General features: G+C 35.8%; 1 protein-coding gene across 1 annotated transcript in view; it reads left to right on the forward strand.

Annotated features, from left to right (window-relative positions):
- Positions 1–17,520, forward strand: part of Cytip (cytohesin 1 interacting protein) — a 28,367-nt gene extending 10,847 nt beyond the window's left edge. The window contains exons 4-8 of the mRNA XM_027937920.3: positions 541–643; positions 851–944; positions 3,742–3,811; positions 10,387–10,453; positions 14,459–17,520. Coding sequence (XP_027793721.2) covers positions 541–643; positions 851–944; positions 3,742–3,811; positions 10,387–10,453; positions 14,459–14,925 — 801 coding nt within the window. The 3' untranslated portion in view covers positions 14,926–17,520. The remainder of the gene's footprint in view (positions 1–540; positions 644–850; positions 945–3,741; positions 3,812–10,386; positions 10,454–14,458) is intronic.
- Positions 17,521–19,361: the final 1,841 nt, after the last annotated feature.

Consider the following 19,361-nt stretch of genomic DNA (forward strand, 5'->3'; position numbering starts at 1 on the left):
TTAGAAATGAAATTAATGGAGTCAATCATAGCGTTTGTGAATAAATGCAGGGAAGATTGTCATTATTTGCAGAATTCTGTTTTAAAATAATCATTGCTGGCATGTCTCCCTTGCTGAATATATACTGTGTCATATTCTAGGTTGAGTGCTTTAGCTTTTAAGAACTAAATAAGGATTTTGCTCTTGGCCACCATAGTTTTATCCCATGGAGAAATAAGAAACTTAATTTTTCTTAATAAATATGTAATGATGATAGCATCAGGTGGTTTCTTAGGCTTGAAAACAGGAAATATTGAGCCACTCTCATCCCACTTTCTTTCTCATGCCAGATGTTTTTTTATGAATGAAGTTGGTTGCACATTGTCTGGTAGAATTGCAAAATTGCTACCTTTGATTCAACCTGTAGTCAAGAAAGCCTTTCCAAATTGTCCTTTGCATTTACCTATTTACCACTTAACAATAACTGATACAATTTCATGTTTTCACACATATAGTTTGAGTGTTTTGAGTAGTAACTCGGTATCTCCTTAAATTTTGTAGACCAACAGGCTCCAGAATCAGAACATCTGCTCCTTGGAATTGTACACTATGATCTGCAAAATACAGGAGGACAGTCCAGCTCACCTTGCTGGTCTGCAAGCTGGTAAGGTAACTTTGCTCCTGTTAAGAGCCATTTACATAGCTAGAAAAGAAAGCTTTTGGATAGTGAAGGTCAGGTGGTGATTGTTGCTTTAAATTTTCTTGAATGATTCCAAGACTGTGTGGAGCTTGCTTGTTATGTTTCATTTGCATGTCAGGAGGGATTATTTAACTAACCGATATAATATTCAGTTTTCTTGGCATCTCCCAGGTGATGTCCTTGCAAATATCAATGGTGTGAGCACAGAAGGCTTTACACACAAGCAAGTGGTTGACCTGATCAGATCCTCAGGAAACATGCTAAGGTAACTATCCATTTAGTTCCCCTAAGGTTTCAAAGATGTTACATTGACTCACAATGCTTGCTGAGTGAATGAATAGACTTTTTGTCTAAGGATCACCACAGGGGAGACAGCACACTGCAGCTTTGGGATGGGGTACACATATTTTCAGTTCCTTTTGTTTTTCAAGGTTTCCTCAGGCTTGAACATATTGTCGACACCTGAAGTCAGTGGGTATCAATAGCCCCAATGTCTTTGTGAATTTACAAATGCATTTTCAATGTCAAATTCAATTCAAGTGGCACACATTCTTTGGACTGAGAAAAACTGGTTCAGTTTCCATGGTTGATATAACCTTGTAGATACAACAAATAGAAGGTCAGAAGACTAAGTTTTTCCCTCTTATGCCACCAGCCACTCATTTTTCTCTTATTTCGTTTGGGAGAAAGAATCAAGTTTTGTTCAACTCTCCCAACCTTGAAACACAAACACTTCTACCAATATTCCAGAATTATTTTTATAAGATATTGGTTTTTCCAATTAGAGACTTGACTGATTTCCAGATCAATATTGAGTCTCCATGAGTGAAAACTGCCTCAAGGAAAAAACAGCATCATCATCTTCTATCATAGCATTCCTAGACCTTCTCTCAGTAGTTAGAAAATAATATTCACCCATTCATTAAAATTATACTATGGATAAATACTATGTAACTAGTGGTAAGTTCCGGAGAGGCAAAGATGAAGACCTTCTTAGAACTCTAATAATTGTGGAAGGAGATGGATAAGAAAATCCTGAAAAATAAGTAATTTTTTCATATTTTGGTTGTTGATAACTGCTACAAGGAAAGTAAAATAGGGCAAGGGGAGAGAACACCGACTAAGAAGTCTGCTTGTTCAGTTTTAGATGTTTTAAGTGGTCTTTTCTAAAGAGGGAAACTTGAGCCAAGACTAGTAGAGAGAAAGTTGGTCATAGGAAGTCTTAGTAAGCACATTCTAGGTAAAGAGAGAGACCTCTGAGCCCTCAGAATGGGTTTGGCATGTGGAAGCGACAGAGGGAAACCCAGTGTAATAAGTAGCTGGTGGGTTAATGAGAATATACAAAATGAAGACAGAGTTGGCCATGAAGCAGATTGTGGGTCTCATCAGCTATGCCAAAGAGTTTAGGTTTTATTCTCATTGAGGTGGGTCCAATATTATCCCATCCATTCTTCACAGCTACTTAGGTTGGTCTTATTCCTATCTATGCATGAAGTGCCTGAGGCTTAGAGACGACCTTGTTAAGGTTACCCAAATAGTCAGTGGCAGGGCTGGATTTGGTCACCTGGTCTGGATACCAGGATCCATTCTTTTCAGCTACAACTCTCATCATGAGCTGCTGAAAGAATTTGGTGGATACGCTTTGATACTTCAGGGATATGTTGATGGGTGTGCATGAGTGGTTTTGAAGGATGATTGATGGGGGTAAATGACTAAATCAGTTCTGTGGGTTCTGTGAGTTCAGGGAAAAGATGGGGGTACTGTTGCTCCAGAGAAACTTGGATTCAGAAGGCAGGCACCATGCAGAGTCAAAGAGAAAATGCTGGCAGAGTCAGAAATGTATGTTTCACATGGGTGAAGGGGACAGATTGCAGATCATAGAGGGGGGTAGTACTTGAGAGTCCACAGATCAGGCAAATGGAAGGCAATCTGCACAAATACTGAAGGAAGGGTCCGCTGAGGTCTGCAGGTTTGCCCATGCATATCTATTATGCGAACAAGTCAGACCCACATTAAGAGTCTCAGTGACAGAGGTTCACAGCAATCCCCTGTATGGCTCAGAGAATAGAGACTGTCTTAATTAGAAAGCAGACAGCATTTTGGCTTGTTGTCAGCTCATTATCTCAGGTATGATGCTATTAGAAATAGAGGAAAATTGGTCTCCACAATTTATGCATTTACCATGCCTTCTGAAATTGCTTGCATCTTTATAAATACAGTTACAGCCTAGTTATCAGAAGGAATTTGAACCAGTATTTTAAAATGCTTAGGAGTGATTCATAAATGATTGATAGTTTCGTAGTCAAAATAAAGGTAATTTGAGCACACAAAACAAACCAAATCAGTCAGGATAGAATAAGTCTTCTATTATTAGAAAAGCATTTGGCATAGGAAGAAAAGAACACTGTTAAAGTGATAATTCTGGGAATAAAGTTTGTAAACTAAAGGTTTGAGAAGAAAGAGTCATACAAAGGTTATTATTTTATAGTCGTTCTGGTTCTTTTAGTTCTTGTTTTCAAGTGATAAGGCAATTTACAGAGGTAAGGTCTCCCAGAATCCTAGCAGGAAAGGATTGCCGCCCATGTCAAGAAATAGCACATTGATCCCACTGTTGGGAGAGCCCCAGAGTCTGCTGTTTTAGTCATACCTTTTCTTCATCGTATCGTGTCTGGAGTTTGGCACATGCTAGATGCCCAATAAATAGTTACCACATGCATGAGCTGATTCAGCCTGTCCCAAAAGAATAGATTCTGGTACAGAGCAGCCATTGTTATCACATAGCAATTTTATCAAATGAAGTAAAACTTATGAATTTACCAGGATCTTTTCATCTACACTTTCAAGGGGAGCTATCCCCCACTACACATTTTATTTCTCCAAATGTAGTGAGAACACTTGGCTTAGATCCCAGGTCCTTGAAGGGCCATGGAAGTGTGACATTTATGTTGCATTTTTAGTGTGGTCTGTCCTCCAAGTGTCAAACTCCATCAAGATGAAACTCATCCAAATGAATCACTCACTCACATTATTTACCCCCAACCTTGTTTTCCTCCTTAAAACAGGATAGAGACTCTTAATGCAACAACCATTCTCAGAAGAACAGAACTTGAAGAAAAGCTGCAGGTTTTAAAGGTAATTTGATTTAATACAGTGGGGTACATTTTTCATCCTTGAATGGGTGAGTGGTAGAATAAAGATCTATTTGAGGAATTGAGATAGCCCTTGAAGATGAAATGTTATGATGAATCTGAACTGCTAAATTATCAAGAGCTACACAATTGCCTTTGCAGGAATATCAAATTCTGTAAATAGGTATAAATCACCTTCTTCCTTCCTCCTTCAGTGTGTCTATGGGGCTCAGAAAGGCAATAGGAAGGCACGTCATTTGAAGGACTTTTCACTGATGCACCTGTGATCTCTTTTGATTTACATTTTGTTTGGAGAAAAAAAAAATAAAGAGGACTTGTGAAATGTCCTCTCTTGGTTCTTCCTTAAGCAGAGACCATCTCTCTTTAATGCTGTTGCTGTCCTTCAGCCTCCTTTCATTGGAAAACACTATCAACTTCGAAGGAGGGAAAATATTTCCAAGAAACAATGCACAACACTGGATATTCAGTGAAAATCTCCTGAGATGGTTCTTTAAGGGTCTTAAAAACTCATTTTTCTAGGCTGAGGAGAGTCTCCCAAGTCATGAAGTCCAGATATGTTCACATGTACGTGAGGCATAGCCTTGCAGACTTTCCCCTGACCCCCAGTGACCTCTTCCTCCTAGGACTCTTGCATGGCAGTGAGTTGACCTGTCTGAGCAGAGATGGTGAGGCTTATCACAGTTCATTTATTTGTGATTTGTTTTTAAACAGCTACCCTTTATTTGTTTTCCTCATAAAGTATGCACTTATTAATTATCCACCCCAAGAGGATAGATTCATTATAATTTATCTTGCATCCTCTTCCTGCATGTTCAGTACTTTAACAAGCTGTTATCTTTTTCAACAGCAATGGTTTTGATACTTGTGTCATTTTGCTCATTCCTGTGAGTTTTTGAGTCAATTTTAAAAATTCCTTTAAAAGAAAACAAACTTCTTTGAGATTTAAATATCAGTTCGATTACATCTATCAAATAAATGAGATGGATTAAAATCTTTATGGCTTTTTTTTTTTTCACTTTGAACAGAATTTTTCAGTCATTTTATTCAGGGCTTTTAGTACTTCAAAATATTTTGTAATTTTTTTCATGCATTTTTACATATATTTTATTATGTTTACTCTTAGATATGCTCTAAGATTTCTTGCTGCAATAATATAATCTTTTTTGCAATTATTGCTACTAGTTTTTTTTTTTTTGTATAATTTTAAATCCAGTAGTCATACAACTTACTTTATTTGGATAATAACTTTACAAATCCCTTAAATTTTTTTACATAAATATCTGCATATAATGAAAGTTTTGCCCCTTTAGTTCAATAAAATTATTATTAGTAATATTTATTATTGTTATTGTTGGTGGTGCTGGGACTGCACCTAGGGCTTTACACATGCTAGGCAAGCATCTACCACTGAGCTACAAACTAAGCACCAGTTCAATTATTCAACTAATTTATTTTTCTTATCTTATAGCATTGTCTAGGATCTTCAGTAAGTTATAAATAGTAGTAGCTTTTTTTCTTGAATTCAAAGGAAATGCTTCTAATATTTTGTCATTAAATTTTTATCAGTCATAAGAAGTGCTTCATATTATATTTAGATTTTTTAAACTGTCAAAGTTAATTTATTTGTGCAAAAGAGAGATAAATGTTTGGATTATGGGTAATGTATACATATGTAAAATCAATTTTTCTATGTTATTGTATTCAAATATTTTGTTAAATGATATAATTTCTAAAAAATTATGTGTAGATTATTTGGGGTTTTCTATAAAGATAATATCTGTCAAAATGACATTCAGTTACTTTTGTTACTTAACTACACTGGCTAGGGCCTACCACATAAGATAAATAGAAATAATAATAATAGGTAAGCTTGTTTTGTTCTTGATTTTTAAAAGAATTGTTTCAATATTCTCCTACTAGGAATGAGCTCTTTCTATGAAAATACTTTCCAGATTAAATAGGTTCCCCTCTACTTCACATTTTCTGGTAGTTATAAAGATTATGTATTAATTTTCAGCACATACCTTTTCTGCATCTGTAAAGATGGTCTTCTCATTTACTCATTTTAAAATATCAGTCAGTATTATGAATAACAAAAAAAAATCAGAAACAAAAGTATGGTGAATGACATTTAGAGATTTTTTTTTTATGTAAAACCACACTTTTATTTCTATGATAGGCCCAATTTGATTTATTCTTGAAATTTATAATTATTTTTTCTGTACTTATAGGTTTGATTTGCCATATTTTTTGAAATGGCTTTATTTTACAGGTAGTCTGACCTATATTTTCATTTTCTCAGACATCTTTTAAAGTTTTACTATCACGTTTACTGGATTTTTTTACATGAGCTGGGGACTGCCTTCCTTTTTTCTTTCTTTCTTTCTTTCTTTCTTTCTTTCTTTCTTTCTTTCTTTCTTTCTTTCTTTCTTTCTTGTTCTCTGGAAGAATTCTTGTAATGCCATCTGAATCATCTGTACTTGAGATTCAGTTGTGGTGAGAATACTTTTTAACTGATGTTTCAATTCTTCTTATTTGCAAGACAACTCAGTTTTTCTTTTTCTTTTCTTTTTTGAACTGTTTTTGTGGTTTACATTTTTATTGATAAAGTTTTAAAAATTTTAAATATATTGCATGAAGTTGATATATATATATATATACACACACATACACACACACAAACACATACACACACTTTTTTTTTTTTTTTTTTAGTGCTGGAGAATGAACCAGGGTCTTGTGCATGTGAGACTAGCACTCTCCCAACTGAGCTATGTCCCCAGCCCCAATAAATACCTCTTGATCTCTGTCACAAATGTGATTATGTCCTCATTTTCTACCTTTTATGCACTCCCCCATCTATCTCCCCTACCACCATCATTGGTAATTTCTCTAGGGGTCTATTTTTTTTTAAATCTTAAAATACCAATATTTGTATTGGAGGCAATCTATTATCTTTTTTCTGTCTACTTTCATGATTTCAAAAATATTTATTGAGATACAGTTTATCTGCATGTATTAGGTTTCCAAATTTATACTGCTTAGAGCTCTCAGTTTTGGCCTAAAGACATGTGACTATATTCAGATTTGGAATACAGTCACATGGATCTTTTTGACTATTACTTCTTTACCACTTCCTACAGTATCATCTTGAATTCCTGTTCACCATATCTTAGAGTCTCTTGATTTATCTTTCTTAGTAATATCTTCAGTAACATTCTTATTATCTCCATTCTAATAGAATGTATTCTTTCTATTCAATTTTAAAATTTATTTATATTTTATTATCAAGTGTACCTGTTCTTGTTTCCTTTATTTGTTTCAAACTTTCTTTTTCTTATGAATATTGATCTCATTTATCTCTCTCAGGGGATTATAAGGATTCTTATTTTAATGACTTCTTTGGATACTTTTTTGAAAAAAAAAACCATATATATATATATATATATATATATATATATATATATATATATATATATATATATAAGTTGTTGAAGGACCTTTATTTTACTTATTTGTTTATATGTCATGCTGAGAATTGAACCCAGTGCCTCACACATGCTAGGCAAGAACTCTACCACTGCCACATCCCTATCCCTTCTTTGGATACTTTGCTCTTTTTATTTTGCTTGTAGAGAATCCATGTATTGATCTTTAATTTTATGATTTTGCTTTCATTAAACATCTGTGGGAATTTTGGAGTTTAAACCACCTGCTTTCCTTGAGTTGTAGCATCTCCTTCAGCTAAATGTTATAGGTGGACAGTTGCCTCCATACAGCACTTTGAGACTCCCAATCCAGAGCCAGTCTGGTAGCTTGGATGCCTAGCCTGGAGAGTCAGTGTGGGACTCGGCTCAGGTCATGAGAATATGCTTATGTACTCCTTTCTCTCTAGGTAGATAGCTGTAGCTTTTCTTCAACCTCCTTTTCTTTGCATGAAAGCTTTAGCCATGTTTCATTTCTTAAGCAGGGAGCTTGACTCAGTCTTGTGCTTCAGACAGGTGCATTTAAACCGTATACTGACAGAGGATATGAATTTATAGTTGCCTCTTCCAGCTTCTCTAGGCCCAATAGACATTAAGGTTCATTTCTACGTATGTCTGACATTTTTATTCTACTTCTAATTTTGAAATTGTGAGATTTTTAGCTCATCTCTTGAGTCAGAAATGTCTGGGTATGAGCTAGAGCCAAGGTCAGGCTGTCTTCCCTTCTGCACGATGACATTTCTTTGTGCATCCCCTACTGGTGAGCATTCTATTCCCCAAAGACTCTTTGTGGGGACAAAAGCTCTTCTTTAGAAACAGTGGTCCCTTCTGAGTCACATTTACAGGGATTCCCTTTCTCTTGACCTATGATTCAGATGTATAATATGAAAACAGCACATCTGGTGGACTAGCTGAGATATCTAGTTTTAAATCTAGCCCTGCCATTTTCTATTTTTGTAGCCCTTAAAAAATATTTTGCTGTACCATAACTTTATTTTCTAGTCCATGACATTTTTGGGGGGAAATTATAAAAATTAAATAGCATATTATCTCTGAAAGTACAGTAAATGTACTAAAGCCAGGGAGAAGTTTGGTTTTATATCTCATGTAGATTGAAAACACTTGAAAAATATTTGGAACCAATCTAATGTGTGATAGTTGCAGGTCCTTTCATGAAGCCAGTTTTTGTGTGCTCTTTCATGCAGTATTCAAACATTATGCCAGTTTCTCTGTATCAGGCCCTAAACGGGGCTCAGTCAAGCAATGTGGCCCAGGATGGCTAGAACTCATGTAGTTCTCATGGGATGATGACAGTTCATATTTATTCAAATATACAATGTGCTATCAATAACACAGGAAGAAATAGACTCTGAGGAAAATAAGGAAACTTAGTTACAGACTAAAAACTCTTAGTCACTTTGACACATCTGCTCTTTACACTGGTATTTTCATGGTGTTAAGTGATGACATACTTAGATGACTGGGCCAGATCAACAAATTAGCTATTTTAAAACCTTTATGTTTGCAAAAATTATATGCTTGGCAAGCCCTGGCTTTGTATTTTTGGATAGTAAGTTCAGGAATATTACTTCATTTTCTTTCTATATTTAGTTTTGACTGTCAACCTACTATTATGCTTCTCTACTGGACTCTGTTCCCTTGTAGGAGATAAATCTCTTTAAGAAAGAAGAAAGGAGTAGGTGTATATTCCAGTTGTCCCTAGTTCTATACTTCTGGATCCCTGATTCTCACCCTCAGGTATCCACAAGCTTAGGAAGTCAGCAAGGACTGTGACTAAGGCAGCCCAGCAGTTTTGTACCCATTAAAGATGTTATCACTCTGAAGGAATAAGAAATTAACCGAGCCAAGCATTTTATTACTTTGATTTATTGTTTGCATATTATATTGGCAACCATAAGGATTACTTTTTAACTGTTACCATTATTGAGGCTGGGAAGATTCCGCCCAGTTACTGTTCAGTCCTTGAAGCGTGAGCAATGACCTATGTTCCCCTTATGCATTTAATGATCTTTTTTGCAATTTTATTATTTTCTTTCCCTTAAACTTTTCCCTCTCCAATGTATTTTTTTTTACTTTCTTTTTAACCTTCATCTAATCCTCCAGCTTGCTTTGAACAAAGGACTGCTTATTTCCAACTAGTCTGTCTTTCTTTTAGGATGAGTGTCCCTGGCATGTCTGAGCTGTGTCCACTTGCTGGGCTAGCTATGGAAACCTGAAGAAGCAAAGGGAGGGGTAGAGTAGAGGACAAGGGATGGGAGGGAGAGTGAATCTGTGACAACTGTCTTGTCAGATGCCTTCCGCCTGATTGGTTTTGGATTTCCATGGCCTCAGCTTTCCCTGTGCTAGAGGCCAGAACTTGCATGCTGTTTTGAGAGCATACACTTCCTGCCCAATGTGGGTTCTGGTTCTCACATGCTGCAGCAGCCGAGGAAGGAACCAGCTAAGGAGTCAGGGTGTTGAGCAGTAATCTAATATTAGCCTTCCAAGAGACATTTGAAAACAGGTCTGTTCTCATTTGTGGTATAGAAAATAAAGAGATGTACAGCAAAAAATGCAGTTTTTGTACCGTAGGCTTCTAAGAGATTGATGATTATTGTTAAGCATTTACTAAGTTTTAGTCATTGCTCTAATTATTTGACATCTGTCAGCTTATTTAACCCTCATGAGACTCTTGAAGTTCAGGTTCTATTATTGCCTTCACATACATTTGGAGAAATTTGAGAGTGCACGTCTTTGTCTAAATAGGTAATAAGTTCTTATAAACCCAGACAATCTGGGTCTGTAATATTTTTTAAAATAAAAAATATAAATTTAATTGTTCCTCATTTTTTTAAAGAAGAGTTGGTGCTACTAGTTTATTCCTTGAGAAATTAGTATCTTCAATATTTTTATTTAATACAAAATACAGCAAAATCTTTTAATGAATGGGAGAGGCTTGTAGCATTTGAAAGAAAAGAAAATTTTAATGACAAATCTCAATACATAGAATTAAATTGCTTTCTTTACTGGGATTTTCCTAATAATAAGCATTTTTTTTCTTTCTTTCTTACAGCAAACCTTGAAGAAAAAATGGGTGGAGTACAGGTCTCTGCAGTTACAGGAACAGCGCCTGCTTCATGGTAAAGGCAATTTCCTGTTCAGAAACCACATGAACATTTCATCCTTTCAGTATTTCTGCCTCTAAGTTGATTATTGTTATTATAAGAAAAATTTGAAAAAAAAAAAGAAAAATTTGTCCAGTACCAATCAACAGTAGTAGTCTTTCTTTAGCATGAACTTTGGAGTAACTGAGGAGGGAAGTCAAGTCACAGCCTTTCTCTATACACATACAACATGCACATTCATGCACACACTTTCAAGAGGTGTCTGGATACTTGAGAGGAGCAGTAGGAAAAATTGCCTGACTGCTGTTTAAGCAAATGAATGAAATTCCTGAGAGTGATTATGGTGTGAGGGCTGGGTAGCTCTCAGAAGCTGTTGAAGCTGGCATGGTTACACATTTTTCAGGTAGAGTTCCTACCATTTGTTCAAATTGTAAAAGCTACATTTATGCAGCGAAATCATGTCTCATTGGTCCCTAACCAAAACAGACGTGTAAGATTATTGCAACAGGGAATGTATAGCTCTTGCCATTCTGTGCGTTCTGGAGGAAAGCATTGAGCTTAATGTTTGTCAGCGGCTACTTGTTTTGTGACTGATGTGACCTGAGGAATGAACTTTTATGTACAAACACTTCACTGCAACCACTAGCTGTGTGGGTGTGAAATAGACTTTACTTCTTGCTGCTTCTTTGGATAACACTTAACTCAATTCTCTATATATAACCTTGGGTATCTGTTGAAAGTGATAATCACTTTGCAGAAGAAGATACAATTTTAGAACTTTTGAATTGATACATAAAAACATAAGAATTATACATATTATGGAGTACCATGTGATGTTTTGATACATGTATATATTGTAAAATATTTAACTTGCCCACCTTCTCAAGATTTTATCATTTCTTTGTCATGGAAGCATTCAAAATACTTTCTTCTAACATTCAAAATACTTTCTTCTAACTTTTGAGATATAATGTACATGGTTGTCAACTATATTCACCCTGTTGTGAAACAGTGGACCAGAACCTCTTACTCTTACCTAACAGTAATTCGGTATCCACTGATCTACCTTTTCTGGTCCTTAACTCTCCTTACTCTCCCTAACTTCTGGTAACCACTAATCTACTCTGAACCTTTTAATATTCCCATATGAGTGAAATCATGCAGCACTTCTCTTTCTGTGCCTGGCTTATTTTTTTTAACATGTGACTTTTAGTTCTATCCATGTTGTCACAAATGACAGGATTTCATTGGTCATTATGGCTGAGTGTATTTCATTGTGTATGTGTATGGTGTTTTCTTTCTTCATTCATCATTTGATGGACACTTAAGTTGTTTCCATTTCTTAGCTATTATGAATAGTGCTGCAATAAACACAGATATCTCTTTAGCATACTGATTTCATTCCCTTTGGATGTATAGAAATAGTAGTGAGATCGCTGGGGCATATGATAGTTATTATATATTTTTTAAAATTTTTTGAGGAATCTCTATAATGTTTTCCATATGATGCTTATACTAATTTACATTCCTTTCATTGATTTACAGTACTTCTCTCTACATCCTCACCAGCATTTGTTATCTTTTGTCTATTTAATAGTGACTATTGTTATTGAAGTAAGGTGATCTCTCATTGTGGTTTTGATTTGCAATTTCCCTGATGATTAATGATGTAGAACATTTTTGTCCACGTATTTGTTAACCATTTGTATGTCTCCTTTGGAGAAATGTCTGCCTAAGTCTATTGTCCATTTTTTAATCAGGTTATTTGTTTCTTTGCTCTTTAGTTTTTGGAGTTCTTTATTTGATCTAAACAGATAGAACTCTAATTAGGTCTTTATTTATAGCTTAGTAATGTGGGTTGAAACTTAGATGTTTTTGAAACATGTACCAGTTACTTCTCTTTTTTATGTTATTCAGTTAATATTTTAAAAAATTTACAAGACATTTCTGAGGGTCTCAAATTTGTTAGATTGAGATACAAAAACATCTTTGCAGGAACTTCCTGGCTTTCATAGACATGAGAGTATTTGAGGAGCCTTCACCTCAATGTCTGGTGTATCCCAAATAGTCTGGCAAATGTTGCAGTCCTTGGGCTCTACAGAAATGGCTCTCACATGAATGAAATCCTCAAGTCAGTATCCTCAGAAGGTCATTGTCACACAGCTTTTGGGGAATTGAGGGATTTTATTAGTCTACCTTTTCTAAAACTAAACACCCAAGGGATGAGATTCTGCAAGGCAATTGATTATAGAACCAAATACAATTTTTCTAAAACTAAACATCCAAGGGATGAGATTCTACAAGGCAATTGATTATAGAACCAAAGAAAGTATATCAACTCACTTTAAAATGAAAGAGTGCAGGTTATATGAAGAAGAAAGTAAAGCATGACTAGTTACTACACAGCTAGCTATGCTCAACCCTGCAGATCAAATGGAAAAAGAGTACTGTTTTTTATATCATCAATGGAGGACAAAGGAGAGCTGAAGTGGGAATAATCAGCACAAAACAAAAGAGTGTTGTGAGTGGTGATGTTCTAGAACCTCTCTTGAGGCAGATTCACATTCTCATCATGCTTTTCTAAGACCAGCATTAAAAATATCTCCTTTCTTTTAGCGGCAACTAACTCAAAACAGCTCCGCAGCAGGCATGTGTAGACAGGAAGGTGGGGTGTGATGAACCTTTCAGTTTGGAGAACCCAGATATAGGTTATAAAGAACTGAGGGAAAAAATTTAGTCAAGCAGATGAAATTCAGTTTCTTCAAATAAATTGGATGGCAGAGATGCTTTGTAGGTACAGTACCATTCTAGAGCATTTAAGTATTCTAAGACAAAATGTGGAATATTGAGGCAGTGAGATATATTTGACTTCATAAATCCTTCTGTTATAAACAGAGTTGAAATCTCTGATTTATAACTGTGTTTCCCATATACTTCAAATGGATTTATAATAATCTTACAATTACTTAAAGAAAAATAACTAAGAACCAGAGGAATTGAATTAGAAGATCCATAAGACAGAATTTCCTCAAGTGTTTTTTTCTTTTCTTAACCTCATTTCTGTGAAAATTTTAATGAAATGTTCCAGGATCACTTAAGTGTAGGAAGTGGTCATTTGGTGACTTACAAGTTATAATGACCCACTCTCAGCTGGGTCAAACAGTTCTCATGTGAAGAATGCTAGTTTACTGCCAATATTACTTGAGGTAATCAACTTATGAAGAGAATAGGTTTATTTTGGCTCATAGTTTTGGAGGTTTCAGTTCATGGTGGAGGGGTCCCATTGTTTTGGACCTGTGGTGGCACATTATGGGGGGAGCATGTAGAAGGGCAAAAACCATCTCCTCATGGCCAGGAAGTGAATAGGAGAAAGAGTAAGAATCCAAGACCCCATAATCAAATTTGAAGACTCCCTTCTTCCATATGACATAAAACCTCACAGCAGCTCCATGCTAGGGATCAAGCTTTAACCACTTTGATCTTTGGAGGACATTCCAGATCCAAAATATAGCATGAAGCATTTTATTTAAAGTTATTCAGACATTATAATTTTCTGACCATGAAAACTTTCCCTTGGAAGCTAGTCCACGAAACCTTCCTACATGGTTCATCAAATGACCTCAAGAAATGCCTTATTTATGTATGCTTATTCATTTATGAAAAAGCACAGAGGAAATATTCTTATGGCTTTTTGTTTTTATTTTATTTTATTTTATTTTATTTTTGTACTAGGGATTGAACCCAGGGGCACTTAGCCACTGAGCCACATCCCTGCCCTTTTTTGGTATTTTATTTAGAAACAAGGTCTCACTGAGTTACTTAGGTTAGGGTCTTGCCAAGTTGCTGAGGTTGGTTTTGAACTATTGAATCTCCTGCCTCAGCCTCCTGAGCCACTGGGAGTACTGACGTGCACCAAAGTGCCCGGCTATTCTTATGCTCTTTAAAGAAAAAAAATTGGAGACTTTTTAGTGACTGATGATCAAATCCATTCTACAGCCAACTTTGTTCTTTATGTTCTAGGTGACGCAGGTAGCTGCCCAAGTTTAGAAAACATGGACATGGATGACTTGTCTTTGTTTGGAATCCTGCCTGGGCCAGCCTCAGACCTCCTGGACCGGAATCGCTTATCCAGCGAGAGCAGCTGTAAGAGCTGGTTGAGCTCCATGACAGTGGACAGTGAGGACAGCTACCAGACAAGTGTGTCCGAGGACTCGAACCGGGGTGCCTTCAGCCGGCAGACAAGCACTGATGATGAGTGCTTCCTCTCCAGGGATGGGGAGGATTTTCTTAGGAGGGCTTCTTCAAGGAGGAATCGGAGCATCAGTGCCACCAGCAATGGGTCCCTGTCTCCCTTGTGGGAAGGCAATTACTCAAGCATGTTTGGGACTCTGCCCAGGAAAAGCAGAAGGGGAAGTGTCCGCAAACAACTCTTGAAATTCATTCCTGGCCTTCACCGAGCTGTGGAAGAGGAAGAGAGTCGCTTTTGATGGGTCATTCTGCCCTTTTGGATTGGCTCATTTCACAGTAGTCACTAGACTCCACCAGATTGGCTCCACCCAGCTCGGTGGGAAAGTGTGGATGGATTGCAAAACTGACATCCCATTTCACAGCAATGGTGACCTTTATTTAAAATTTTATGACGTTATTTTTGATTTTTGAATCATTTTTCAACCAGAGCAGTTCAAGTTCAAAACAGGCCTTAGGGAAATTAAGTAATAAGTTAGGTGGTAAAACAAATTAATGCAAGTGCCTGATTCTAATGCTGCCTGTGAAAGCAAGGAGTAATGTTTACTTTCCAGATTATGCATATGAAAAATTGAGAATTTTTTGGAGTCAAGTGTGAATAGGGAGTGACAGAATATAATGATTTGGTTACAAAACCTTGTTTGCTTAAGCTCAGTAGCTTCTGGAGAGCCCCAGGATAAGGCAGGTTTGAATGTTTCTGTTCAGATCTTTAAAGGGTTATAAGCAAAGATTTACATCCATATTCATAATAAAGCATGAAGTGTAAGGTTTAATATAAGAGGTTGCACTTCATGAGAACCAGTGAAAGATAAGTTATGAGATGGGTACCAAGGAAGACCTTAAAAAAGATCCTTGTTATAGGATGTCTAAACAAAAGGAGTGGGGAATCTCATTCTCTTTGTCCAATTCAATTTTCATTCTGCCTGAGCGTTAACAACAGTCTGGAATTCTCATCATCCTATCACTTGGTGACTATTTTTTTTTTTTAAGTGTCCAAAATCCAAAAAGTTAAGAGTTCAGAAAAGAATTTCCCTCCTGTATGTTTTTTTCCACATATTTCTATTCTACATATTCCAAATGATCATCATCTCAGCATTCTTTATTCATTTGTATCAATTACATTTTTTCAATCATGCTATATTTTATTCAATATTCATTAAAATCCATGACTTCTTTGTTCTGGTGATACAATTACTCTTAAGTAAAAAAATCTGGATTTAAAAAAATCTTTAAAATCAGTCCTCACTGATTTTAAGCTGTGTGTGTGTGTATGTAAACTTGGGTTTAAGGATTAGTCATTTTCAGAAAAAAAAGTAGGGTGGGGTAAGGAAGCTTGTGTGATAAGGAAGCTTGTGTGATAGGAAGTAAATAATAAGATATAAAAAGGTTTTTAGGTGGGGCATGCTTTCTGTTCTTTGAGATTACAAACACCCTGTGGAATCTGCATGAAAGTCATTCAGATGAAAGACAGGGTATAGCACCTTTCTCAGGCACAATAGCAATCCTGCCTACCATTTGCTAAATGCCTGATAGACTAAAGGCACTTCAGTATGATTCTGGAACAGTGGATGTAGGGCACAAGAGTTAAGGTGGCAGAAATCCAGAGACATCTCATGGTCACAGGGCTAGGCAGTGGCAGGGCTGAAATTGGAAGCCAATTTTTCCTGCTTCTAGCCTATCCTCTGAGTCTCTCTAGATATAATTTACTTTGTTGCTGGTTCTGTGTAGTTTTCCTCAGAGTACTTTTTATTCCCCTGAGAGAAAAGATTAAAATGCAAATTGTAGATACTGCATAGAAAAGCATATAGTCTTGGTACGGAGGAAAGCAAATGTTTAGGGTGATTCTCCTGGCTTTCATAAGCAAGTTTTCATATATAAACACCTTAATACCTAGTAAGAACTTGAAAACCATGTATAATCTAAATGGTATTGTTTATCTCTTGTTCTCTAGAATTATCATGTTAAAGATCAGCTTACATAAAGGCAGCATCTCTCATTAACCCTATTTCACAAAGCCCAGGAGAGAGAAAGACATTCATTCTGGGAGAGATGGTTTCAAATTCTATGATGAGAAAAAAATGCTTAGGGAACTACCACAGGTCATCTGGGAAAGCAGAGTCTATAGGTCATTTTCTTTTTTGCGGCATTAATACAGAAGTGTAATACTTCTTTATGACGGTAAATGTCATATGCAAAATGGGGGTAGGGAAGGGACAGAGCAAGTATCACTTCAGTCTGTAATAAGAAAAGTCAAGAGTTTGATCTATGTTCTGGGAAAAAAGCAAAGCTGGTTAACCAAGGTACAGGAAGGGAGGGGATGTCATATTTGGTGTGTTCACAAGCTGTTTAGTGGAAATGTGGGTCAATTTTTCACAGCATAGCTTTTTAGCCTGAGTCTGACCTGAGTGAGACTTTTTTGTAGAATGATATTTGATAAAACTAAATTTGTGTCAAGCATTTTGGGAATTACTTTATCATATGGCTGAATGACCATAACTGTGTCAAACAGGTAGAAAATATGCTTTTTGAAATGAACTTTTAATCCTCACTTTCTACTATGCAATACTTTTATATCTTCGGTGCCTGATATAAATAGTGTTAAAAATCTGAGTTTGAACTGAAGACATCAAACTTGGACAGTTTGTGCGTACAGCTTATCATAAAGTATAAGTATTCATGAATGTATACAAACGGAGTATAGTAAATAGTGCATTACTACATTAAGCCTGCAGATCATAAAAGTATTGTTACTTTATATTTGTTTCCTTACATAACTGTGGACTATGAAATCAAAATCCAGTGCCTTTCTGAAATAAAGAAGGCTTTTCAGAAAAGGAGATTTTTTTTTCTTCTTCCTTTCTCTTTTTCTGTCTCTTTAATTTTCTAATCAAATGAGATGAATGTTTTGAAAGCAGACTTTAGTTTTTTAAACCTGGTCACCTCTTGACACTTCTATGAAGCCATTAAAAGACATTACCCACGTAGTGAAACTTGGTGCTGATATTCACTGTCTATTGCTATTCAACAAATTACTGTGAACATAGAGGCTTAGCTTGTATTTATTACCGTTAAGTTTCTGTGGATCAGGAGATGAGCTCCCACTCTGAAGCTCAACTGGGGAAAGCCACACGTTTAAGCTCCCTCAGGTTGTTATCTGAATAACTTCCTAAGACTGAAAGATTCATGATAGCTTACTTTTTTTTAAGCCGGCAAAAGAGAGAGAGGCTTCCAGCAAAACAAGAGTCTTCAAACAATGTAATCACAAGGATAAAATCCATATTCTTTGCCATTTAATGTAACATAATCACTGAAGTGACTTCTCCTCACTTTGCCATATAGTGTAATACAATCATTTGAGTGGCATCCCGTTGTCTTTGCTGTATAACCAAACATAATCAAGGAGTCACATCCTATCAAATGTGCCATAGCCTGTTTGCTAGAAGCAAGTCCCAGTCCCTACCCTGAAGAAGCAGGATTTAGAAAAAAGTGTGAATATCAGGAGGCAGAGTTAGGGCACCACCTTAACGTTCGTTTGCAATACCATTCAAGGAGTTCACAGACTTGGTAATAAAAAGGTGTTGAACTTTCTTTAAACACTTTTAGTAAAAATAAATGGTGAATTTTACAATCTTAATTTTTAAATAAAATAAGGTAGCATTAAATAAATTTAGTATTGAAGAACTTAAGATTCTGTAGCTAGCCAAAAAAAACGAATCCAGGTCTATTACTGGCCTCTCAACTTTGTCTCCTAGGTCCATGGATAATAAGAGATTTTTTAAAGGAAATATTAAAGATTGAACTGGTTACTTCCTTTCAAATTCCACTCAAGGTATACAATTATGCAAATTCAGTAATAGGCGCATCTTTGTGAACAGAGAATAGTTTATACTTACACAGAAACAAAAAACTTATGAGATTACAGAGCATAAAAGGAAATGATCAATCATGGGCAAATACCAGGAACATCACTCATAGAATACTGAAACTTAAGGGGAAAATACAGTTTGAAAGAATATAAAATATATATCTTAGAAGAGGAAAATTACCTCAACTTGATAAAGAATACCTACAGTTGAGATCATAATAGTAGGAAATTGACTGCTTTCTCTGTAGTCAGGAACAAAGCAAAGACATCTTCTCTTACTACTTCTGTTCAATGTGGTACTGAAAATCTTGGCTAATGTGATAAGACAAGGAAAGAAAATAAAAGGTGAACAAATCAGGAAGAAAGAAAAAAAACTTTATTTGTAGATGACATATGGTTTGTGGGGAAAGTCCCAAAGAATCACCAATACAACAAAAAATTCTGGAACCAATAAGTGAAGGTAGCAAGGTCAGAAGATACCAGGTCAATAGGCAAAAGTCAGTGCTTTCCTATACATGAGTAGTTGATGGTTGGTATTTGAAATTTAAAAACAATATTATTTTTACAATAGTACCCAAAATGAAATGCTTAGCTATAATCTAACAAAATATGTATGAGATATCTATGTGGGAAACTATAAAGCTCTAATGAAAGAAATATTAAAAATCTAAACAGAGACGCTGTGTTCCTGGATTGGAAGACTTAACTTGTTTTAAGTTGTCATTTATTTTCAACTTAATCTACAGTGTCAGTGTCATCCCATTCAAATACCAGCAAGTTACTGTGAAGACATCAATAAAATGATTCTAAAAT

The sequence above is a fragment of the Marmota flaviventris genome, chromosome 11 (assembly GCF_047511675.1).
Source record: "Marmota flaviventris isolate mMarFla1 chromosome 11, mMarFla1.hap1, whole genome shotgun sequence".
NCBI lineage: Eukaryota > Metazoa > Chordata > Mammalia > Rodentia > Sciuridae > Marmota > Marmota flaviventris.